Raw genomic sequence first — 25,667 nt, forward strand, 5'->3', positions numbered from 1 at the left:
GCTGTCCCCCTGGGCTTTTGTCTTCTGCAGAAGGAACGCTGCTCCTGGGCAGGAGGCGGGGAGCCCACCGAGGCGCCTCGTCAGCCCTAGAGCGTTTTCAAGGTACGGATTAAGCGAGCTCAAGAGGGAAGATGGCCGAGGCTGTGGCCGAGGGCCGGTCTCACGCCTGCACGCAGCTCTGCAGCCCGCTGCTCCGCACCTTCCAAACTCGCTTTCTCCCGTCTCGCTCACAAAAGCCTCGTGCGATTAAATGCCGTTAGATAAAGGGACCTCTGCAAAACTCAACACCTCTGCAGACGGTGGCCCCCAACCCAGGCGAAGCACAAATCCCAGGGCAGACCCCCGAGGATCTCTCTCTCCTCCCCCACCCCCCAAACACGCCCGGAGCCCCTCCCAGCCCGAGCTGCCCGCCCCGCACAGCTGATGGGCGCAGCGCAGCCCCCGGCCCCCTCCCACCTCCCCGCGGCCCGGGCCAAAAAAGGGGCGCCGCGACGGCGAGCTCGACGCGCCTCCTCCTCGTATTTCCTCCCCCGCCCACTTCCAGCGGCGGAGGGGCTCGCTGCCGCCGCCGGCTGCCGCCCGGCATGAAAAGTTCCCGGCCGCAGGATGCGCGGCGCGGCGGTGAGTTCCCCCGGCGGGGCCGCGGGGAAGCCCGGGCGGGGAGGGACGGACGGAGGGAGGGAGGGAGGAAGGAAGAGAGGGAGGAACCTCCGGGATCTCCGCGTCAAGCCGCGGCGCTGCGTGTGCGTGGCCGTGCCGGTGCCCCGGGGGCCGGGCGGCGGCAGGGGGGAGTGCGACGCGCACGGAGCCCGGCGGCAGCGGAGCGGGGCTAAGGGAGAGGGAGCGCGGGCACGGCCCGCCGGGCGGTACGGAAACCCCCTCGGTGACCCCTCCCCCACCCCCCTCCCGCTCGGGCCGGCGGCGGGGCGTGGGGGCGTGGCCGGGAGACCCGGTGACGTCACTGCTCCGGCCCGGCTTCCTGCAATAGAAAGTGAGGGACGGTAAAACACCCCCCCGCCCCCTCCCTCCCGCTCGGCCCCACCTCCCCGCCCTGCCCCGGTCACGGCGCGGCTCTCCCCGAGGGGAGCCCGGCGGGGGCCTCCCGCCCCGCCCCCGGCCACGCCCCGCCCCTCGGCGCCGGGGGGGGCGGAGCCTGGGCCGGCCCGGGAGCGGCGGGGTGGGGGGGGCACGGCGCGGGGAGGAGAGGAGAAGAGGAGGGCCGGGGCCGCGCGAGGCGGCGGTGGCGGCGCTGGGTCATGTTTGTGTTGGAGGCTGTCAGGGGAAGGAGGCTGCCGCCCGCCCGCCCCCCAGCGCGCCGCCATCGGCCGCCGCCGCCACGGCACCTCCGCCAGGTTTGTAGTGGGTCCGGGGGTAGGAGGGGGGTGCTGCCCTGGAGCCGGGGGGAGGCGGGCGCTTTTCCTTCCTAATCCGCAGGGACCGAGTGCTTCTCTAGACCTGATTTTAATTTCTTAAATTTCATTTTTTTTTTCTTTCAATATCTCGTTCTTATTTTTTCTTGTTTTTTCTTTTCCCTTGTGTTCCCCTCCCCCCATCCCCCTTCGGCCCCGCTGCCGTCAGTCCCCCCCTTTACCACCCCCCTCTCCCCCCCCCCCCCCCCCCCCCCGACGCGTACACGCGCAGCGCTTTGTTCGCTGTTCGGCGCGGCGTTGCGGAGGGGTTTTCCCAGGCTCCGCCCTCCGCATTCATTCATGTTTTTTTTTTCCGCTCCCCTCCCTCCTCCTTTCCCTTCCCTCTCTCCTCTGTCCTACCGCGGTGCCGCCCGGCTCCCCCCCTTCTTCCCCCCCCATTCCCTATCGGCACCTCCCCCGTCCTTCGCACAAAGCAGCCCCCCGCTCGGTATTCCGTCCCCGATCCCGCAGTTCCCTCTTGTTGCTCCCTTTGTGTCCGTGCCTGCCCCTCGTTGGGTCCGTGCTGCAGCCACAGACAAAAGCAGCGTTAAACATTAATGCTCCTTTGAGCTTGGGGCTGCGAGTGGAGTTCTGAATTCGGTTTTTAACGAAGCGTCTGTTGTCCGGCTTGAAAATGCTAAAAACCCTACACGCTCTCTCCTATCAGCAGTCATTGTGCCTGTATTAAGAGCTGTGTTGGAGTTTATATAAATTCAAGTAAATTCTTCCTGCTGCTAACTAAGAAAATGTCTCAACTCGACGTTGAGACTATAAAAATAAGTGGCGTTTTGTTCAGTTGAGCTGGAACAGTGCAACAGCTCCACTTATACTCTCTATAAGTTCTGTAAGTGCTTTGCCATAGGTCTGTAAGGGATTTCAGGTAATGAAGCATGCTGGAAGTATAGCAGCAGAACATTAGAAAAGGGAGAAAGTGCTGTGAGTGTTCTGTTCCCTGCTGCAAGCATAATTCTTCCCTGGGAGTTCCTCCAGACCTGCACTCCAGAACTGTGGGTTTCCCTGTGTGTGCTGGTTCTGCCTTCCCCCCTGCAGATGAGCATCCCTTATCTTGAAGCCTGATGTCAAGTTTAGTTTAGTTTTCTGGATTTATTTGTGTGGGACACAAGTTGTTGGAAGCCGTTTTCAGGCTAGGTAACAGCTGATGAATGTGGAAAATAAAGGATCTTGTTTTTCTCATTCCTTCTGAGAAATCCCTAAAACAGTGTCCCCCTTTTTTAATTTCCTTATCATATTTGAATACGCCATTCCATAAAAGGATAGGTACAGAAATATTTTGTGCTCCTCTCTCTTTTCCATAGCTGATTTAGGCAGGCAGATATCTTTTTTCTTTTTTTTTTTTTTTTTTCCTCCTTATTAATTCACACACCTCTTAACTTTTTTTTTCTATTAGCATATGGATTAAGTGAGCCCTCTGACAAGTTTATGGAGCTGCCACCTCTCTGCTTGCTGTACTTTTCATTTCTGGGAGGAGAAAGCAGTGTACGAGATTAGAGGAAAATGCCTCGGACGAAGCAGATACATCCCAGAAATCTCAGAGGTATGTTGCTGTCAGCTAAGGGAAAAGGGCTTTTTGGGGAACTTGGGTGTGCTTCCAGCTATGGGAGGTTGAAGGAATATGTGCTTAAGGAGGTTGCTTTGATCCAAGCACTGTTTGCCAGCAATTCTAGGAGTAACCCAGGAGGCTTCTCAAATTTTGAGAGAAATAAGCAGAATCTGTTCTTATTCTTGCAGTGTGCATGACAGCACTCTCGTTCTGCTTAAAGCAGTAGCCAGCTTGAGCTTGGAAAACGCATTGTTTCCTTACTAAAGAATTTACAATTGAAATATACCAGGAGATGGGAATTGAGTATGTAATGTAGGGGCAGTGTGAGAGCTGTCAGCCAGGGGTTGTTTTTCTTGATAGCAATCAGCGTGCCTTGCTGTTGGGGGCTTTTCTCCCAGGCATGCCCCCGCACTATTTATCACCTCTGTCACTGTGCTGCCTCAGGAATCTCTGGGTTTGACCTTGGTCTCCTTGCTGCACTCCCTTACACACAGCTGAGCTCAGAGAGGAGCAGGAGCGTGAGCGACCTCCCCATAAACTGGGCATCTCCTTGAATAGTATCCCAGCACACTGCGCAGAGCCAGGGGTGGCAGATGAGCACCAGCAATCTGATCCTGCGATTGTTTGTTGCTGTCTTGGTCAAAGTGGCCTTGGAGGAATTAAATAAGGGGGAAAAATACAGATTAGTTGAAGAGCAGACGTGTGTGCAGAAAGAAAGCACTCTTCCACTGCTGCTCTGATCAGCAGCAGTCAGGAGGCACGCTTCCACCTGCACCCTCACGTGTGGCTGTGATCAGCCCTTGTAAGGTGAGCTTCACAGCTGCATTAGGGAAACATCCCTTTAGAAAATAAAAGCAGTGACAAACCACAAATAGCAACATGAAGTTTCAGAGGCAGGAACAGCATTTGTTTCTGTGCTACGTTTTGTTTTGATGGGTGGTTGTTTTTTTTGTTTGGTTGTTTGTTTTTAACAGCAACACCCAACAAATGTAAGCATATGTTTCACTTAGTGTACAGTTGAGAGGCTTTTAAGCACCAGTGTATGCAGCTGTACCAAAGGCATTGCATTTGTGACCTGTGTCACTGCTTGCTACCACGTGGCAGCTCTGCTGTAGAAGACATTTTAGCAGTGTCTTCATTCAGGAAGTGCTGAGTAGTGTTGTTCAGCATGATGGATCAACTTCCATCACAGACCCTGTGAAAGGAAAAGCAACAGTGGGCAGCTCAGCAATGGCTGATGTTTGGTGATGCTGCTTCCCCTTCTGAGCAATAAATTAGGTCTCAGTTTTTAATACTGCTGCTTAACAGCTTGCTGATACAGCTGATGTTATGTTTTCCAATCAAGTAGAAAGGTGATAGGTTTTTAGTGTTCTGTTATCTACTCTTGTATTGCTTCAAACTAAAAGGAGTTGAGTCTGATGTGAAGTTTTCTAGCTTTGTGTTCACTTCAGTAAATGCTTAAATAATCAAATTAAATTCTTAATTGTGTAAGAAAATAATTGCTTTTTTCTTTCTTTGTGTAACTTCCCCAGTCACTTAGCTTTTATTGCCCCTATTATAGAAGTTTTCATCAATTTATATTTCTCTGTAACAAATGGAGGTTTCAAATAAATCAAGTTGGGTTAAATGTTGGGAAAAGAAATACAGGTAGAGAATGAGCCCATAATTTGAAAGGACAACGAAACCTTTCATTAACAGATAGAAATGGTTGTTGAAGCTACCCAGATTCTGCAAACCTCACCATGTTGTGAGCATATAGTGCTACTAAATGGGTTATTAGAGGTGAAGTGATTTGAAAAATCAGTTTACTTCTCATTAGTTATGCCCTATTTCCATTTTTAGTCTAGATAATGAGGAGAGATGGATTTCAGTTTATTTTACTTGTTTCTGAGAATGTATCAGAAGATGCTTGCTGAAAACATCAGGTTTTGATGGAATTGGAAGAGGCTGAAAGATTCTGTATTTCTGTTTTCCCACAGCTTATTTTTGTGTATGGGAGGTTGCACCAGCCTCAAATTGAGAGCTTTAACCCTGAAAAATAAAAACAATCAACCAACCAAGTGAACATGTTCTATGGCTGTGGTGTTTTAATTTGTGGCTGTTGGTACAGATAATAACAAGATCTGTAAAAAGAATATGTGGCTGCGATCTAAGATGAAATGAAGATGCAATATTAAGTGGCTTTTGTTCTGAGGATAAAAGGCATGTTTACATTGTCTAAACTTAATTATTACCTCCTGCACTATGTGCTAAGAATGCCCCATGCCCCCACCTGGCTTCTACCTTCCTTGTCTCAACCCCTCTGGTTGCCCCATAGTGATTGAATGGCCGGTGGCTTTACCTGGGCTTGTCTGGGATTCATCAATGTTTAACTTTTCTGAGAGAGCGCTGTCTAACAACCCTTGGCTGCTCTGTTGTGCGTTGGATGAGTTGCTGAGTTTGCACTTGCTTTCCAAGTAAGCCTGAAGAATAAACAACCGAGTCCAAGAACCTAAAATATGTATACAGATTCTGAAGCAAAAGAAAACCAAAGCAACCAAACACATAACTTCACCTCCTCCTCCTCTCCCCCCTCCATCTCCCTACTTCCCCTCCCCCAAAAAAAAGTTAATTTGTGGGTTTCTGCAGCATAGAAATAAGTTCTGAAGGTTCTAATGTTGCCTTTGTTTACTGTAAGTAATGTTTTTGTCTGAGGAAAATGAAATTGCGTTGTTTAATGTATAGAGCTAAACTTAAGGTTTTGGCAAGAAACCTGAAGGCTCTTCTTTTTTTGACATGGCTTTATTTTACTTATTTTGTATGCTTTTAATAGCATGGATGGCCTCTGTAAAGATCGGATTTGCTTACTTATTTATTGAGTGTGTTTGATTTTCATTTTGGAGGGTAATGAGGTCCTGTACCCTCTTCCTCTGTCTCGGTTTCCACCTTCTGTTTATAGATGAGTCAATATATAGTGCCATACTAACCTGATTTTCACAGCAGGAAAGAACCTGTGTCAAAAGGGCAGGATATGGGAAGCATTATTTTGCAATTAAAATTTATTTATCTGTATATATGTGTGTAAAACCAACAGAATAAGTCAGCCGTTTGTTTTCATGATTATGTGCTAGTGACATGGTTTTAATGCTTGACTGCAGCTGAACGAGCATGTTATATCTGATGCCTTATGTCAGTGAGGCATCAGCTATGCTGTGCTTGTTTTGTTATTTTGTTTTGTCACGTCAGTCTTCCCTGCTTCTCAATGCAAATAGGTCCTTAGGTTTAAAAGCATTAGCATCAGCAGGGGACTGCTTTGGTGAGGAATCATGTGTGGTATCAGACTTAAGATGAAAGGGGGGGGGGGGTGGGGAACAAAACCAAAACGCTAACCAGATATCTGAGTTACCTGTCAGCCACACAACCAGAATGGATTTCATAAGCAGACATTCCTGATGTTGTCTCAGCCCCTTGGATGGATGTTTCAGCCATATATCGCGTTGCTAACGAAAGTGTTGTCATCCTCCAGAAAATGAGTGTGCTGTCAAAGAGGAAAACATCCGTCTTGCTCAGGAGGTGGGCTGGAAACAGTGGGATCGTTGCAGTCTTTACTGCTTACAAGACATCCAGAGCATTGTCTTTCTTAGAATTAACCTTTTTTGTTGTGTCATGTTTTAGGCAGCTGGTAGACTGCTTTGCGTGCAGTCACACTGTATGTTTACATGACCAACGGATACATGGATGTAGCAAACATTTCACAGAAGCAGAATTGTATTCCCGGAGGTACAGCTACATTAGAGAATCATGCTTTTAACAGTACAGAGTGAGCTGGGTTTGTTGTCAGATGGTTGTGAGGATATAGGAGGAAAAACAGCTCATGTTTTTGTTTGCTTTGGTGTACCCAATTGCAGAGATTAAACTGAGAAGTTATTTATTCTTTGTATTCTGTTTAGCAGAACTGTGATGCACTGATATGAAATTGTTGCAAATATTTTGAACTCGTTCTTTTTCCTAGATAAGCTTTTTTTTTTTTTTTTTAAATACAAATTCTGCTGTTTCTGTTTTTCCTTGTCAGTCCAATTTTTCCATTTGAAACAAATGGTGGATGGGCCCATAAACCTCAAGAACTGTGTCTAAATCTCTTTAACACTTTGTGTTTGTTAAGGAAGTGCAAGTATAATACAAGCTGTTTTGTTCAATAGCTTGATAGCTTTGTTGTAATCTGAAAAGTGTGCCTAAAGTTGCTGGGAAGGCAGTTACGTTCTGTGTCTGATTTCCAGGAGAGTGAGATGTCTGTGATGTCTGAAGAGTAATTTAGCAAAGGCTTTTAGAGTTGGTTGAAATTTATAATGTGCTTTCAATATTGAAATAAGCCTGTTGACATTAGAAGCTGATGGGTTAATATTTTGCATTAGTGCTTAGTCATGTAGTCTGTAAGACTTGGGAATCGATCGTTGTGCTGTGCTGTAACTCATGATTTGCATTTCAAAAAAAAAAAAAAGGGAAAAAAGCAGTTTTTTATGGGATTCACATCTGTAACTTGTGCTTGGTCTATGTAAGAGAAATTTGCAGGTGTAACACTTGACTTTCAGCTCATAGTACTGTTTCTGATATAAAAATAATGCACCGTGATAGGGCAGTTCAAATACGTATCTTGCTGAAATTTCGAAAGCATGTGTGACACAGGTAGAACAAGAAGTTAGAGCTTTGTCTTGGTGATTCTGTTAGAGATATGCATCAATTTGGCAGCAAGTGTTGCTTTCGTGTATTATTGTTTCTAATAATTTCACTTCAAACTAAAATCTCCCTCATAAAGATGGAAGGATCACCTGGTCCTGTAGGTATCAGCTGGCTGGCCAGGCCTGCCTGCAATGCAATGCGTAGTCTGTATCTCCTGTAGACCATGAAAGCAGTCTCTCTGTGCCTTGTATTTCTCAGCCTGGATGTGGAATGATGGAATTTCTCTCTCTGTTGTTTTTTGTTTTGTTTTATGTATTTGAAGTGTGAATGCGAGCTTGCATGTTAATAACAGAGCTTCTTGGCTGCAGCTGTTAAAGTCCATTGTAATGTCAATACTATATATTTTTATGTTTGAGAAACTAAGATATTCTGCAGTGTAAGAAAGTCTGAATTAAAAGCTATAGTTTGCCATCTTTTACCTGGTATACATCCCCAAAACTGATAGTGTAAGCATTTTTGACAGGGTCTGATGCAGTTCACTGCTCAGGACGGCTGGGCCCCTTCTGTCAGTGGCCACAGGCGATGGTCAAATGTCTGCTGAGAGTGGATTGCAACAGAGGAAAGGCTGGCAGGATGGATAAGACTGCATTGCCTTAAGAGAGCTGCATTTTGTTCTTGCCTCTGCCTTCAAGCTTCTTGTGTGAGGTTGAGTGATTCTGTTAAACCAAGCTTCTGCAGCCAGCTGCTAATTGTATTCTGTGTTTTGCCAAAGCTGAGGTGCCACGGCATAAATTCTCAGTTTTTGTAACTGTGGTTTGTGTTTTATGTTCGAATTGTAATCATGGTCTTGCGGAACACCCTGAAAAATGAATTAATTCAACTGGGACCTAGGTGACTCAAGTTGAAGACCCAAGATTAGCCAACTCTTTTGGTGCATCTTTTATTCACTGTTTCCTGCCTGTAAATTGGAGATACCGCATCAGTTGCTAAGGGCCTAGAGGATAAGGTGGTTAGTATTGTAAGGCAGGCACTCAGTGCCTAAACAGTGGGGAAAAAAGAACAAAAAAAGAAAAAAAGAGCAAAAAAGAAAACAGTAGGAAATCCCCAAGAAATTCCATCATATCTAACCACAGCGCTTCCCATATGAGTCAGTGCGGTGCCGGGACCCTGTGAGGCAAGGGCAGGCATTCAGCATGTAGGCTGTGCCCTCATGGAACAGAACTGGGGATGGAGGAGGAAACCTGTCCTCTGAGTGAGCTTTTTGACTATTGGTGCTGGTGTTAAGAGCCACTAGGGCCTTTGGAGAGAATAAGGCTTATGGGTTTAAAACGTTTAGACCATTTTCTGTAGTAGCCTACTTCATGTGCTTGGCATAATGTCCCTGAGAAAGCCCCTGGGTGCAGGGAGAGCCTTTAGAGAGGAACGTCATTAAGGTCATAGCTTCCCAAGTGGTACTGAGGTTGTTTTAGTTCTGCTAAGACCGAGGGCAGGAAGCAATTTTTAGGCTGGATCAGCCCCCCCCGGTCCCACACACCCTGCAGGGTTGTGTCTAGGGAGAGAAAGCACAAAGGCAAGCATAGCTAAAACCCTCCTTGTTTCACGTTGCTTGGGCTTACAAGTGTTTGTGCTGGTCTAAGAGTGGGGAATGGAGAGGAAAAAAAAGTGCCTGAAGCAGAGCAGGTAGAATTACTGAATGTTTTTTTTTTTTTTGTTAAACCTTATTTCTTTCAGTGTGTTGAATTGCAACTTGAACTCATTGTGAAACTATGCTGGAAACATGTATTTGCCATGTATAAGCAGGCTTTTTGAGAGTCTGAAATTGCCCAAAGATGAGTATATATTTTTATCAGGATAGCATTAGATCTGTTCCTTACATCTGGGCTGTTTGCTTTTCCCCGCAAAGCCTCCTTCTGGCAAATCTCAAAACTGAGAAGCAATGGAAGTTCTTAAAGGAGTGACTAAGAATTTTAGTATACTGGTAAACCAAGAGGGAACTGAATTTTTCCTAGTTACACATTAATGAAAAACACAAGAAAATACTAACAAGAAAAAATACCTGTTCCTAAAACTTGACATTCAACTGTCATGCAGAATGGACAAAGTATGACTAAAGTTGAAGTAAACCATCAAAACACAAGCACATTTAAATGTAGTTGTAACTGATTATTTCTATATATAGATTGTTGTGTAGCACGTGCTAAATATTAGAAAAAAGGAATAATGCAGAGCGAGCCTGCTGGATGCAGACAGTAGCAAAAATAGGTGCTTTCAGAGGGAGAAAAATAACATTAGAAAGGGGGATAAAGAAATGGTGTTCCAGGTAAAAGGATTGCAGAGGCACATCTGCAAGGATGACTGTTGATTTAAAGGGGAAAAAAAAGTGGAGGAAACAGCTTAATTCTGTTCTTTTGATGGTAGAAAAGAACAAATTGTTTGTTTTGTGTGGACTGGATATCTTTATCATTGCAGTTCGAATCATGATGAAGCTTGAAGAAATTATTGAAGAGTAAAATAAAGGTTAAAAAAATAATTCATACAAACTAAAAAGCGGCCACAGAATGGGGCTTGAATATACCTTAGCAGCAAGGTAGATTTGAGGAATAAAAGTGAAGTGAAACAATGCTGATAGATAGTGGTCTTAACTTTGCATCCTCTATCTTGCTGATTGTTAATTGAGTAAAGCATATGAAATGCTACAGGACTGGGCATTTGCTGAAGCACGAGCTCCAGTGTGTTTAGAAGGTTTGGGGAAAAAAAAGATGTAATCGTAGCTGTGCAAAGAGAAACAAAAAGTAAGATTTCCACAGTTCTTTCAAATGTTTGTATTAAAGCAGGCATTTGGCTTTGGGGTGAAACTGAGTCAATTTTTTGGACTCTGAAACGTTTTGTGAGAGACATCTTCTTGTGAGCATTTACAAGAATAGAACTTTAAATACAATTTTGCCAACCTGTATCATCCTCTCAGCTTAGTCTAGATGTTGGTTTGCAGTGGATGTGTATGTAGCATAGCTGCCTTAATGTCCTGTGTGGGCAGTGAACTTGCCCACGCAAACAACAATGTAAAAGCTATTTTCAGGATGTCACCTTTAGAAAATAGCTGGTAGATAACAAAATCTGGGTAGGCCAGAAGAGCTTATTTATCAGAGCCTCCTCACAGTTTTATGGTCACTGATGCTCTGAATTATCTGTTACAAAAGAGGACAGACAGGCTTGGGGTCTCACATTTTTTTTCTCTGAAACTTCACAAGTTTTCACTTGCATCTGTATTTTCAAAACTTCTATACGTCAGTCTTTATTCCACATTTCCTTTTATATCTAGCAAAATAAGCTTTCTGAGTACATTGTAAGCACTTAAAAATACACAGTTGCAATGAACTGTCTGTAAGAAGTAACAAAGGAATATGTAGCAGTTTCCTTCCATCTGTACCTTGATCCTACTTCATGGCGCTTGGAAAGAATAGTATGGGAAGTGCTTGCTTGCTGCTCTAGGCAAGCACCCCTGGGCTCTGGGATGCATTCCTCCTCCTTGGCAGGAAGGAGAGGAGGTGTGCTGGGCCTCCCTCTGCTGCCTGCACGCAGGGCTGGTGGTGGGGAGTAGCATCTGTCTGACAGAACACTTTGCTCAGTTGCTGAAGGGGTGAAAACTCTTGTTCTAGCCACAGTCATCTGTTACCATCAGAACAGTCTCCTTGTAGTCTGACTTGAAAAGGGTAGTCCTCTGGTTTTGGGCTTCCGCTGTGTTTGTGTTTGAATCCTGAAATTGTTCCCTTTTGGTGCAGAAGGCATGTCGCTTGAATTTCTTGTGATCAGACAATTTGATTTCACATTGCAAACTGCTCTAAATATTTATGCCAGGAAACATAAATGAGACTTTCCAGAGCTGTGCATTTTCAAGGAGCTAGTTATACAAGTATGTGCTTTCTAGACTTGCTCGTTCTTTGGTATGTCGGCCTTCTGCAGCAAGAATTTTAGCTCAGTAATGGCTTTTGAGGTTATGAGGAGGGAAATTGAGGCTCTCTGCTCATTTGGAAAAGTAAGGCTTTCCTTTCTTAAAGGAGATGAATCAGCTGGGCTTTACATTTCCAAGTTGTGCAAGGTGCAGTCTTTCCCTTCACTTGTTAAGGGTACCATAACTCAGAATATTTACATTAAGAAGGAGGAAGGGGGGTAAAAAAAAAAAAAATATAGCAGATGCTTGGAGCCTTCAGTGATGCATTTGTGGAGGGAGTGGGGAAGCTCTTGTTTAGTAGGGCTGGGTGGGACTGTTTGTTTTTGTACAATAACTTATAAAATGTCTGTAAAGTTTCTCCCAGAATGAGACGGCTCAGAGAATGTGCTGACATAGCATTCCCTTATGACCTCTGGTGACTGAAAAAGAAATGGCTTTGTAATGACCTGCAGGTGTGAACAGTGGAAGACTAAAGCTGAGAAAGTCAGTGTGTGTCTGTGTGTGTAGCTTTAATCTTTGACTTCAGATTTTGTCTATACTTCATAATTGCATCTGGTTAGTGTAATAAACTGCACTTAACATCTTTGGTTGACAGCTGAAGCAGCGAGCAGAGAATGTGTGATAAGGAGGACCGTGAACCCATACGTTAAAACGCCCTGTGAACCGTTTTCCCCCAAATTCCTATGTGTTTAAAAGATAAACTTGTGCTCAGCCCCCTTTGTGAATCCTTCTGTTGGGCCAAAACTGCACAGAGTTTGGAAAGAGGTGCGGAAAGGAAAAAGTGGTAGTTGAGCAGGATCCTGTGGTCTAACGTAGCTACAAAACAACTGTGTATGTGTTCCTAGTTACCTATGAAATATGTGGCTCGAGCCCTGCCAAGCAGTGGTAGTCATGGAATATCCAGAGCATGCCACATGATTTCCTCTGATTTTTTTTTGACCTAATTTTGGGGGCTAGGAAGTAGAAGTTAATGCTGAGCTATATTGTTTTCAACTACCGAGTGCTGCTAAATCAGATGGAAGATCAAACGCTTGCTCTTACTCTAAAGATTGTGATGCGGTTGTGATACCGAGCCAGGAAAAAGGAAAGAATGTTTAGAAATGGCACGTAAAATATAGTTTCTCTGATGGTTTTGCTATTCCAATACCTCTGTGGAATCTCTGGCAGTTGTGCCTTTTGAAGAGGAGCACATCTCAGAGGAGCAGATGTACAGTTTTTACTCCTTGCTTCAGGATTTCATACAGCAAGAAGTGTTTGTGTTTCTGTCCTGGTTCTATCGAGGAAACACAGTGGTGTGTATGTAATAATTGTGTTTAAAATATTTTTACTCTGCAATTTTTATTAGTAAAATGCATCCTATGTCAAAATGTTCCTGTAATTCTCAGTTGTCAAGCGGCAGAGCTAAGTATGCATGTTGTGATAGTTTAACGCATCGAATCTTAAAAGAGAATTGCCTCCTTCAGTGTAAGGACAATGCTTTTCTGAGGCAGATTTGGAACTGTGAAAATACAGAACTTTATTAAAGGGCTGACTTAATAATTTTCCAATAAATCTTTGTGCAGTGTACACAGTGAATTTGTCTTGCACACATTTGTCGATGTGTTCTTTTTCGTGGCACTGATTCATGGAACATTTCAGTTTTCTTATGTTGTTTTTCCTTTGAAGAAAATAAAAATAAAAGACAGTATATTTCTGTGTACGTGAAATCATCCACTTTAAAATGGTTTAATAAGTCCAGATAATTGTTCATCAGTATGTTTGAAAATAGTGTTTCTTTGTGGATTTTTTTCATTTTTTTTCTGGTAATTTTGGAATATAATGTGCCAACAGTGATGTAACTTCTGTCCTAAGAGCTTCTTCAGCAAAGTTCTGTACCAAGATGACAGCATTTAAAGAGCTTTCTGCACAGGCAAGAAACCCATCACCCCAAGGATAGCGAGAGCAAGCCTGTTTGTTGTTGGCTGCTGCGTACACACCTGCTTCCTGCCCAAATGGTCCATCTTCTCTCTTTCAAGCTCTTTAAGCAGGCTTCTCCTTTTCTGAAGCATTCGGTGGCTTCAGTATGCTATTAACATATGCAGGAAGGCTCCCCAGGCAAACTCTCAAATTGTGGGCTGGAGGAGGAATCTCCCTCTGGGGGCCTTTGCCTGAGGGATGCTGTCTGCCCAGGTGAGTGGGTGGGCAACACCCCAGGCAGAGCTGGGCATGTCCCAGTGAGTGCTCCTGGGAGGCTTTCACAGGCAGGATATGGCCACAGCACAAAAGAAGTTTTGATTTTTAATGTTCTTTCAGTGTATGGCTGCCTTCTACCATGCTTCTTCAAAAACAAGTGAATAGAAAATTCTTTAAGACTACCTGTTCAGCTTTTTTGACTTAACAACTCTTAGGTGAGTTGTTTTTTTCCTTCTCTTTTTCTCCATAACAAATTCTCACTGTCTACAGATACTGTTTGGTTGCATATGGCCTCCTAGCAATCAAGTTTAAAGCTTTAAAAACCACACTGTCTTTTTATTCCTTCCTTACTTTTCTTCCTATTCTTAAACTTTATAGACCTTTTGATATTGCTGACATCTTACGTGTTCTGGTTTTCTCACTGACCAGAGTTGTAGATAGAAAGATGCTTAAGAGGAGATGACCCTGAGTTTATGTGAGGAGGCTTTAAAATTACTAAATTCTTTCAGTTAACCAAGTGTGTTCCTCAGGAACAACATCTCACAGTGCAGTGAGAAAGCAGAACAAGGAGTTCTCTATAGAGAAACATGGTGTATTAAGAGCCAAGGCTCAGAGGTTTGCAGCATGTGATATCTGCCTGTAACATACTCAGAAAGCGTTGCCAAGTAATGGGTTATCAGTATATCCCAAAATGGACCCTATTATTTTAAGAGGTAGTTCTGCAGTCTCCTCAAAATAAAAGAGTGACCGTGTGGATGGTTATATTTCTGGAATGTCTATCAACACACTTAGAACTGCTAGGAGTGCAAAAGGTGCATGAATATTGAAACACTTTCCCAATCTGCACAGTGATTATTTTTTTGTGTGTGCTTTTCTTCCATCTGTAAAAATTCTCGATTCTCCATTCAGTTGAAGGCCCACACTTGAGCAGCTTTCCTTCTGAATGAGCAGCCTCTGAGCTTCAGTAAAGCACTGCCCAGGTTTGCACACTAGATAGCTCCAATTTGCTGCCTTGAACTGTCAAAAGAACTTCAGTAAAAGGGGAGCATGTGGTGAGCAAGCTGGTGTGCCCCTCACAGCTTCTTCTTCCATGTATATTTGTAACGTCAAGGGCAAGAGAGGTATTGAATCTGTTGGGGTATTTTCTAGAGAACCTTAGTATGCTGTCTGTGGCCAGATGTTAAAAGCTTATGCATGCAGCTTGCAAATTTCCTGTTTTCAGTTGGGCTGGGATAGTCTGAGCTCAGTGATGTTGGGCTTCTGTAGCTGGATATGGTAATTATAAAAAGCTATTTAAAAATCCTTAGGAGCAGGGAGGAGTCTGAAAGTTAATGTCTTTTTGGCAGGAGAAAATGGCTCAACAATCATGTAGTGGTCAGTGTTTTCCTGAGCTTGAAAGTTTCTGGTTAACCACTTAATTCTGTGAGGGCATGCAGAACTTTGAAATGCTTTAAAATTTACCAATGCTTGGAAAAAGGGCAGAGAAGTCTGCTTTGGAGCTACTAGAAGGGGTTAATGTTTGTGCACAGTTACGTACGTACTACCTGCAAGTTAATGTGAATGTTGCTTTGCTAGCAAATGCTGACACACAACTCTTCTCTTAAGCCAGTAAGATAACTGATCAGCTTTTAATCCATGAAGCTCTGGATACACTTTTGGTGACTGTAGCTACGATGATGTCTTACAGAAGAACCCTCAGTAAATGGAAGGAAAGCTAGCAATCAGTTTTGATTAACAGATCTGCATTCAGTGACTTAAATGTCTCGATTAGCCTGTATGCTGCATTTAAATATGCAGTTCTGTATAAACAGAATGTGGTGCTCGGGGAAAAAAGGAGCCTTTTGAATGGTGAAGACTGAGGATGTGAGGTAGAAATGTGCAGGAGATGCACCTGTCTTCCACACCAGTCCTTAGGCACGACATCTGTGGGACTGATAGTTTCAGTTAGTTATGGGGTTTCCTAATCAGATAAGGGAAAAGAAAGTGTGTGTGTGTGTGTGTGTGTGTGTGTGTGTGTGTGTAGGTAGGCTGTTGTTAGTGTTTGGTTTCTCTTTAGCACCAAAGAAAGACAAGCGTGTACAAAAGCTAGAGATGTTCTGGATTATTTAGCATCTGCTCATTTAAATGTGCATTCTCATTGTGATATTTGCTGCATATGTGTATGCAGAACAGTTACTCTTATGTTGTTGGTAATGCTTTATTCTTTCTTGTGAAAGCACAGTTCTTTGGTATCAGAATATTGTGGCTTGCTTTGCTGACTTGCTTGTGCTGATCCTTTGGCCAAAAGGCCAAAAGCCTCAACTTTGCATGTGTATCTTTCTGGGTTACAGATCCTGGCTTTGGGGGAGACTGACTGAGCAGAGGTTGGCCTGCCACGTAAGCACACAGTAAAAAATGAGCTTTGGGCAGCTCTGTGGCTTTACGTAGGGGATCTGACAAAAGCATATGGAAAATTCATGCAACGGGGATACTGTATCAAAACAAATCCTGTAGAGAGGCAGACCCAGGGCTTTTCCCTCGCTTCTTCCCTCTCTTGCTTTCTGCGTTGTTTGCTTCTCATCTTCTGCATCTTAAATGATTCATTTTTAAAGAATCAAATTCTGAACAGTTCTCAAAAAAGTTTGAGGCAAGAAAACGATTGAACTTGGAAGGGAAATAGCATCAGGGAGGTGAGGCACGCTGGAAAAAAAAAACAAGGTTTCCTTTCTGCTCACTAACTACCCAAAAAGAGAGAGCATGCTATACTAACACATCAGAAAGAGAAGTCCTGTTATAATAATCTTTTAATTATTTTTACTTTAGCAAATGTTGTAGCTTATGTGTATAGTCTTCCAAAGCATGCTTGGTTCTATTTCTGTGCCTTCTGGCTACTCAGGCTCCCACCTGTCCCCAGGTATGTTTTTCTTAGGTTACTTTTGAAACTCTGTGGAAGGTTTGGAATCCACCTTCTTCCTGGGCTTAGGGAGCAGAGGCTTCTTTCTGTTTGCACAGAAGGGCTTCTGTTGTTTGTGGTGAACTGGCAGTGGTTTTGAGCACTGAGAAGGAGTAGAAAGAAAACACATGCGAGCAACAAATAAAACAATCGCCTTTCATAGCAAGCAAGTCTGCAACTGATCTTGCCAACTTCTTTTTGTAGGCATTTTCTTTTCTTTTCCCCTCCCCTTCTGCTTCAAATGTTTTAAAAACTGTTAGACATAAGCAGTACCAAAAATAAGTAATTTGCAATTGTCAATCTTTCTGCATATGCAATATCCAAACTTCTGAGTGCTCTGTTGGTACACTGTTGTTGGTACAGAACCATTCATACAGCCTGCTCTCTTGTCTCTGCCAGAGAGCAATGAAGAAAATCACCAGAACTGACTTATGCATTTATCCTGTCATTTTTCTCCTTATTGTCCTCAAAGTGGTCCAAAATCAGTAACAATTGAACAGTAACGTTTTTCACCATCTGTCATTTGGGCTCTGCTGTTCTTCTATTTTGCTTCTTTTAACTGGCCCTGCAAAATAAGGTGATTCTGCTGCGTCCGCTCCAGGCAAAGAAGATGAGATGCAGAAGAGTTGAGAGGGTTTCTGACCAAGCTGTGTGGACACCTCCTAGCCACTAAAGCCTGAGGAGCTGCTGTGGCCAAGGGCTTTGCTGGATCAGGCCCTGCAGTGGTCATCTGGGGTCATGCTGGAGATTGTAGCTGGGTCAGGCTATCCCATGCAGCAGCATTCCCGCTTGACTTGTTGTTTTCCAGCAGAACCCTTTCCTAAAGTCTTTGAGCTGCATGGCTCTCCTTATAAATTTTATTTTTTATTTGCCTCGTGAGCATAGGGCATGAACAGGCAGAAAGTGCTGTGCATTCTAAGACCTGTTTCACATGCTCTTCGCTCTGCCTGTGGCAGGGTTATATTGCCTTTCGTTTGAGGGAGGCTCTTCATGGTGAATGAATTATTGAAATGAAGTGCCTGAAGGTACAGTTAGGCTTCAGCTCATGCTGAAAAGTAATTAACAGCTGGATGTCTCCCCGCTGAGAATTAATTCCTTTCAGTAGTGTCCAGGTTCTCCTCTGTGTCCCTGCAACTACATCAGTGTTTCTTCAGCTGAGTGGGTCTATGGCAAGAAACATGGCAAGTATCTCTGTAGATGTACTGGACCTTGCATATAGCAGGCTTGTGCTCTTCATTCAATTTCTGCAGCAAGTGCTGGGAGCACAGGCTGTGGCTTTTCCATCTGGCTGCAGCCTCTGCTTCGTGCCTGGGGACCTGTGCTCTCCTAGCCTAAGAACCACAGAACATGAATCATGGGGATTAGATCCTCAGAAGAAGATAAAGGGAACAGGCTTCTGGCTGTGTGAAGGTGGGAAAGGCTTTTCTTCATCGCTGTTGCCATCTTTGTGCCCAGGTGTGTGAAGGAACTTAGTGTGGCTATGCGGTGAAGGTTGTTGTGAGTTGAGTTGTTTTTTTTTTTTAATGTGCCTGTGTGAGAAAAGGTTGCTTTTGTAAATGAATTCTAAAATATATTCCTGTTTCATATGTAAATCCAAGCGTGGGAATTGCATATCGGCTAGCTCTGCACTTGGAAGCTGTACAGGGCTAACGGTGCTGCAGCATGGGTTGAGTGAAACCATGCTCTGGCTTTTTGTGTCCTTGTGCTGCACAGCTGTTAGCAAACCAATCAGGAGTCCTCTAGTGAGGAGGACACGGGGGCTGAACCTCTCCTGGTGCGTTATTCCTTTGCTCCTGTGGTAAATCTCTGATAGATAACAACTGGCTTTGCTTTTTTTGGAGCTGTCGTAAGTCATACTGAACAATCATTGCAACAGCACCACAGACTTTTACATGAAAAGCCCACTGGAAAAAAGCTGAGTGTTTTTCCAGAGATGCATCCAATCTTTCCACCTCCTTTCTTTCTTTTCACAAATTGCATCTCAGAGATCATTAATACAGTAGTACCTTCTCAAGTTAGTGTTCATTTTACCCCATTCATACTAACCCTGCTGCTGTGCTGGTGAGGAAGTGAAGAAATGCTCTGGAACTCACCCCATCACCCTTGGTACAGTAACAAAACAAGTATTTGTTTGAGGTTAGGTAGATAAACATACTCCGGAAGCACAGCTTTGCCCATACCTGTCTGTAGCTGCTGATGTTGGAGCATGCTGCTAAGGGGAAGAGGTGAGTAAGTATTCCAGCTGAGTTATCCTTGCTTCTTAGTAGTTATCCTTTTCCATTTCTGCTTAAGGCCCATGGAAATGCTGTGTAATTCCTTAGATGGAAATCTGGAAATTAGGAAAGTGGATGTGTGGCTTTTTATTTGATACCGATTTGTTTTTATGTGTACTGCTGTCCTGTATTGAGCTGAGTTTTTTGGTTTGTTTTTTCCCTTTTACTTTCACAGGAAAGGGAGGCATGTACTCATGTCAGGAGCATAATTCCTGCTTGTTTTCAGCAGGTGCTTAAACGCATTTGTAAGTTCCAGCTTATCACAGAACAATTCACCTTCTATTCCCTGTATGTAAATTCAGACACAAGGACTGGTTTGAATGTATAAATTATACCTTTCCTAAGAGTGGAATTCCCATTGAGAGACCAGGCCTAAAAATACTGAATGTTTCCACAAACAATTCCTGTGCACAGCATGTTGAGTAATACAGCTACAATAAGCAGAGAGTTTCTACTGACAATTTCCCAAATGAATGCAGGAGTCCAAGCTGAGCTTGTTTATATATAGTTTTTATTATTGGTCATATGCTTTTTACCAGAAATCCGGGTGCATTTGAATCATGCAGCTTAGTGACACGAAATGATTGTTTGCTGCAGGATGGAAGATTTTTGCATGGCATAGATGTGATACGGTATCTTCCAGCTAATGGCTTGAAAATATTTTGCAGAATGCAAATGAGCGAGTTAAGGCACGTAAACAAAAGTTGTCAGACTTCTTTTGAAGGTCGGTGTGTGAATTGTGTGTTTCTGTAATGTGACTGGAGTTAAAAAGGAAATTCAAAAGATAGGGCTAAAGCATGGATGTCCAACCTTTTGGCTTACCTGGGTCACATTGAGTAAAGAGGAACGGTCTAGGGCTCCAAAAGTAATGCTTGCTATTTATTTCCATGGGAGCTACAACAGAAACATAAAACTAATTAACACAGGACAGGCAAAATTTATTCTGAACTAGTACAAAAATCGTGTAGGAGGGAACCTGAATTGGTTTGTTTTCAGGTTTTAACATGGCAAAAATTTGGGTGCCAGCTAATCTGGAACACAAAGTTTAGCGTGAAAATAGTTGGGGTTATGAGTTCAGATACTTGTTGGTGTTTATGTCAAGTAGTGGCATAAGCGTATTTGTGCTGCATTAAAAACCCTAATTTATTTATTTGTTTTGCCCTACTGTGCCACCTTTGGAAAATCCTGGTCAAGTGACCATAGGTGATGTAGAGAAGCTGTTTGTAGTGATAAAAATGATGGTATAGATGCTTCTATCACCTATAAATTTTCTCCTTGCTTGTTGGGAAAGCGAGCTTTTTTCACTCTTACAAATTAGATCAACTAACATATCTGCATTTCTGCTTGTGATAGTCTACGTGAGATGTCAGGCTGTCATTCATGAGTGACGCTGCTGAAGGATGTTGGGTTGGGTTTTTTTAAGGGGGGGGGGGTTCATTCTTCCATCAATGCCCTGTCTAGACTAGGGGCAGAGCAGCTTTTGGGTCAAAGGCACTGATGGCAACTCTGGGGATGGTCAGATGCCTTCCAGCCTTTGATCATTGTGGTGGCTAATGCTATTCTGTTTAGTCCTGCTAAAACTCACTGAAAATAGTCAGAGGTTTGTGCATGCTAACATCATCTTCTTTCCAAATATGATAATGATGTTGGTAGGAACACAGAAATTCCTAAGGCAAACACAGTGTTGACACAAGTGTTTTCTCGTGGGACATCAGCATTGAGTTCATTCTGAGTTATTCCTTACACGTACCTATACTTCTGGGCTTGTAATATTCTCTGAAAAGCAGCTTTATTAGATGTATGCTTTCTGAACTCTCCCACTAGGTTATCTTTGGTATTGTAGTCATAATTGAAGTCATATCTAGAAGCAAGATAGCCCAGGTCACATATAAGTGTGGGAATGATAGAAGGGGGCAGGAGCGTGACAACAGTCTGTGGAGCACTGTAGTTTACTTCCCAGTATGAAAAATGTCCACATCTGTGTATGAATGAAAGCTCCAAAGGCCTTTTGCAAACCTGAATTTTGTATTTGCTTGAAATAAAGGTAGTGGAGAGAGATATGATGTTACCAGAGAATATGGAGTACGTTCTCATAGGAGTACAGATTGTCCTGTTCTGAAGAAAATTTTTTTAAATTATTGGTGTGATTGAACAGCAGATCTGAAAATATGTACTAAAAAGCTAAAATATGTACTAAAAAGCTAAGAACCAAGGACAGACAGTTAATGATAAATAAATGAAAGCCAGCTAATCCCCCCCAAAACAAAGACAAACAACAAAATACAAACACAGCCCAACACAACTGGATCCAGATGGAGGAAGTGGGATCTATATTGTTTAGCCACAGAAAGACTGTCCAATCTTTATCCCTGTTTCCCATTATTTTCAGCACAATGTGAGGAATTCTCCTACATTCATGTATTGGAACCGAGAGTAAGAAAGTAGTAACGAGTCTGTTGTCAGTGTGTTGTGCTTTCTTTAATTTATAGCATCATCACTGTGTTGTGCTGCCTTGAAGGACAGAATATATCCTTTGTCCTTACTCAACATTAGCAGAACCAACAATGATGCATGCAGTTGGCAAAGGCCTAAATAACAAAGTCCCCATTCATTGTTGCGGAGTAGTTTGTTTTAGCTTTGTGCATGGTGCCTCTGTTGCATAAGCCATTTGTGGTATAATTTGGGATATCGCACAGAATAATATTGGGCATGAACATCTGGCTGTTGTGCTGCCGAGTTGGGGGAAAAAATACCTTGTTGCACTCTGGATAGGCCTTCAAACATTAGCTGAATTGAAATACTTTGATCAGTTCCCTTGGTAGCATCATATGGCAAGTGCTAACAGAAATAATGTGCGAGTGCAATCGATGTCCTACTTGCAGAAATATATAGAGTTTTACCCTTCATGAACCTACTGCCAGCGCAGGTGGTTTGTCAGGTGGAATAGATGGAATAGGAGAAAGTTTATCCTGAAAATACGTACTGTGAGTTACCAGCCTCATAGTGTAACTGCTGTGTTTTAGTGGAGCTGTAGTAACTACAAAACAAACAAGAATTTTGTCACTGAGGTCTGGAAAGTTGCTGCCATTAGACATCGTTTGTCCTGAAGGTATATCCACCTGCCTTCTGCAATTAGCATTCTGAGCATGCAAAACAGTATGAAGTAGAATAGTTTTGACTGCAAGGGAAGGCAATGCTAAGAAGTTAAAAAGAGCCCCTGAAATACATCAAATGATGATGTATGAAATACATCAAATGACTGGAAAAACTGCTTTGTTATCCTGAATGCTGTTTAACAAAGAAGTAAAATGCTGTACAGGACTCTTCAGTTAAAGTGAGGAGTCTGTGCATTGTGTTTTGAAGGGAAATAAAGAAATACAAGCAGGCGTTTCCCAGACTCATTGATTGCCTTTGTTATGTCTGAACTTTGCTAGGAAGGCACTGGATGTGTTCTGCTAGGGGAAAAAAAAAAAGTTTATTTTTCTTAGCATTTGTTATCACAGGTCCTCAGTGTGATCTTGCAAAGTGGCTGGAGATGCTGGAGACGCTTTAAGTGAAAGCAGATTTTTATCAGCCAAGTGATGGGTTAATTTGTTCATTGCTGAGTAAGCACAAACAAAAACCAATCAGCATTAACAACCAAGCATAGACTGGGTGATTAATGCCATATTGTGTTTCATTGTTTCTTCAGGATTTTGTCTGAGGTACTTACAGTTACAGAAACCTGAGGGTTCGTCTCTGTGTGGGTGTTCTTCATAGTGCTCACTTTCAAAGGTGGAGAATTTTGGATCACATTTCTGTTGATATTTTTGAGTTTTCTTTTTTTCCTGTTTTCTCGTCTTTAGTTACATGGCAACCATGATAGCAGTGGTGTGTTATTCCTTAAGCTTATCTGGGAACAAGTCTTGATGATGAGTAGGAGGACGCTCACAGTTCCTGTGCTTTACCTCTTAGGCTCTAAGTTCATGTACCGCTGTTTTCTAGAGCTATCACACTTCATAGTGATTATATATGACATTAACATGCACTGTTAGTTTTACTTCAAGACCAAACCTGACACGTTAAATCGATGACAGACTTGACCTTAAGAGGGTCATATTTGTACACTGTCTTCAACTGTAGCCTGTTCTACATTTTGCCACTTTTGGGGGCTGGCCATCGCAGTGGTGAATTATAAATACCATTTGAGAACCTAATTTCAGTGTCACTACAGTTTTTTTGCATTCATAAACGGCGAGGGATAGAAATGCTGATGACAAATTTCAGGTCATCTTGATGTTTTTGGGGGCTTCTTCATTTGGCTGTAAAATTGAACATACCCAGCTGAATCAAGTTTTCTGTACGTGGGGAATGCGTAAATAAATGAATGAGGAGTTCTGGTATTTGGAGACTAATTAGGATGTAAAGGAGGCATGACTAAAATGCAGGGAGTGCTCCACCTTCATGGACATGCTTATTCTGGGACCAACTAGGCCTCTGTGTATGTTTAGCATTGCCCATTTTTGAAGTATTTAATCAAGAATAGCTTCTAGCTGTGAGTAGCTGGGCTTTGTGTATGGAATTTGTGTGTTTTGCTTGGCTTCCTAAAGAGGCAATATCCAAGTATTATTTCACTATCAGATTTCAGGCTGAATATTTTGAGTTCGCTTGTTATGCAAGCCCCTGAAATTGCTGTAACTGAGAGAAAGGAAGCAAAAAGTGTAGTTTATGCATTTGATAACAGTATGTATGTAATCAGCACCTCCTGTTTAATGAATTAGTTGACTGTTTCTTTCACACATCAATAGGAGGGAAGACTGCTGGGATAATCAGCAAGCATTGGCAGAGGGATTCAGCAATGTGTATCAGCTAATATTTCTTTTAAATAGCTTTTGTGCAGACTAGATCAAAATTTTGTCCCTCTGTGTGTCTAATTATTTTCCAGAAATGGAGTCAAGTTAAATATTGTGATCTGTACAGTACTTACGTTCTTAAACCTGAAGGAAGCACATTGAACAATTTTATTTCCCTTCTACAATGCAATCACTGCCTACAGAATAAACTCTTAATTTAGATTTAATGTTGTTAACATATTTGAAGGCTTTCCTGAGAATTTTCCTGTAATGTCAATATCAATACCTATTATTTATTTTTTTTTCTTCAATGATAATGAAAATGTTCTTTCTATGGACACCAGTTGTGCTTGCAACATAGTAAGTACTTGGGTTCACCAACACAGAAGCAACGGTGCACACAAACTACTTGAAACTGTTGAGCCTGAATGTGTGTGTATTCATCCCATGTCTGAAAGCTGCCAAATTCTAGATGCCATCTTTCCTGGGAACTAACCAATGCTCTCTGGCATGATTTTAACTTCCCCTTATGTCTATATTTGAGGGGAAAAAAAACAACAACAACAAAAAAAAAACCCATATGTGTAGTCCTTAAACGAATATAGTGGTTAACAAGCTATGGATTACAACCCACGAAACATATTTTAAGTTTCATAATGCCTAATGGAAAACAAATATCAGACCTACTAAAACAAGAATATTGCTGTACATACATGTACTTCATGCATAATAAAAGCTGCAGGAGAAATCCCCTTCTGAGTTTTTCTTGACTCTGCTTCTTCCTCCTGGCTTTACTTTGCTAAAAATCTGGGGAAATAACCTGTTTGTTGCTGCACGTATATTTCCTTGATAGGGCAAGATGTTTGTATGGTGGGAACTGCAAGCTGCTATCATTACGTTCCCTGCTCCCCATACCAACTGCTGGATGCTCTTGGAGAAGATGAGGAGCAGACCTAAGCTGGAAAGGGGTGTGCTGGGATAGAGCAAATTTTCCTTCCATCAAATTGCCAAGCTTGCTTGCAGTTCTTTGCTGCCCATCCTGGGTAGCACTGAGTTAGGGAGCTAATTCAGCTAGCACACAGCTAGCTTGAACACGGCACCAAATTAGGGGGTTTTGATTACAAAGAGCTTGTGTTTAGTCACGTTCTTAACGTCAGGGGCTCTGTCTTGAGCTAAGGCTTTCTGAACTTGGCTTAAACTATATGATTTTTGAAATTTCAGAAGGAAGGAACCTGAGATGTGTTTATTTGCCTTCTTTCATCTGTTACTCTCACATTTGCTTCTTCCATGTACTGTTGTGAAAGTTAACTTAAGAAGCAAATGTGAGATTTCTGTAACCTTTTGATTCCTCTGTCAAAGCTCTTAAGAAATTATCAAACGCTGCCAAGGTTTATGACATAACTGAAGAATTGAATACATTTTATAATTGCCTTATGCTCCAAGTAGAAGACAAAAAAATTGGTTGTAGAATAATGTGTAATCACACATACATATTAACTTTTAGGTGCTTGTGTAAGCATTCTCAGTTCTGGTAAGTGGAAATTGTAAGATGAGATGGTCAGCACTTCTGATCTGAACCACACCTTCCCACCCCCACCCCACCTCGCCATTAGTTTCTCAATAGTTTGTTGACACTAGTGCAATTTCTATTTAGGAAATAGAAGATATCTTCCACATTAGCTGCCTCTTTTGATTCAGTGGCTACTATGAAACATCTACCCATCTTTCAGAGTTCTTTTTGTTTTTTTTTTCCATTTTGTGTGTAATAAAACAGCTTTTTGTATATGCATGTGTACCCTAATGTATATACATATGTTATTTAGCTAGGAAAACTGTAGTTACTAATGTGGGAAGTTTCTGTGGTTTTCTGATATATAACTTTA

At 42.7% G+C, this 25,667-nt stretch overlaps 1 protein-coding gene across 3 annotated transcripts in view; it reads left to right on the forward strand.

The window, feature by feature from the left end:
• Positions 1-502: 502 nt before the first annotated feature.
• The window catches only part of HIVEP1 (HIVEP zinc finger 1), a 110,057-nt gene continuing 84,892 nt past the window's right edge, over positions 503-25,667 (forward strand). For 2 of the 3 annotated variants that reach the window (XM_052697740.1, XM_052697743.1), the window contains exons 1-2: positions 1,284-1,352; positions 2,818-2,964. In XM_052697740.1, the coding sequence (XP_052553700.1) occupies positions 2,925-2,964 (40 nt within the window). In that variant the 5' untranslated portion in view covers positions 1,284-1,352; positions 2,818-2,924. Of the gene's footprint in view, positions 622-1,283; positions 1,353-2,817; positions 2,965-25,667 lie in introns of those variants that run through there. The other variant, XM_052697741.1, reaches the window with a different exon arrangement.

Source organism: Tympanuchus pallidicinctus, unplaced genomic scaffold, assembly GCF_026119805.1.
Source record: "Tympanuchus pallidicinctus isolate F22 unplaced genomic scaffold, pur_lepc_1.0 scaffold31, whole genome shotgun sequence".
Taxonomy (NCBI): domain Eukaryota; kingdom Metazoa; phylum Chordata; class Aves; order Galliformes; family Phasianidae; genus Tympanuchus; species Tympanuchus pallidicinctus.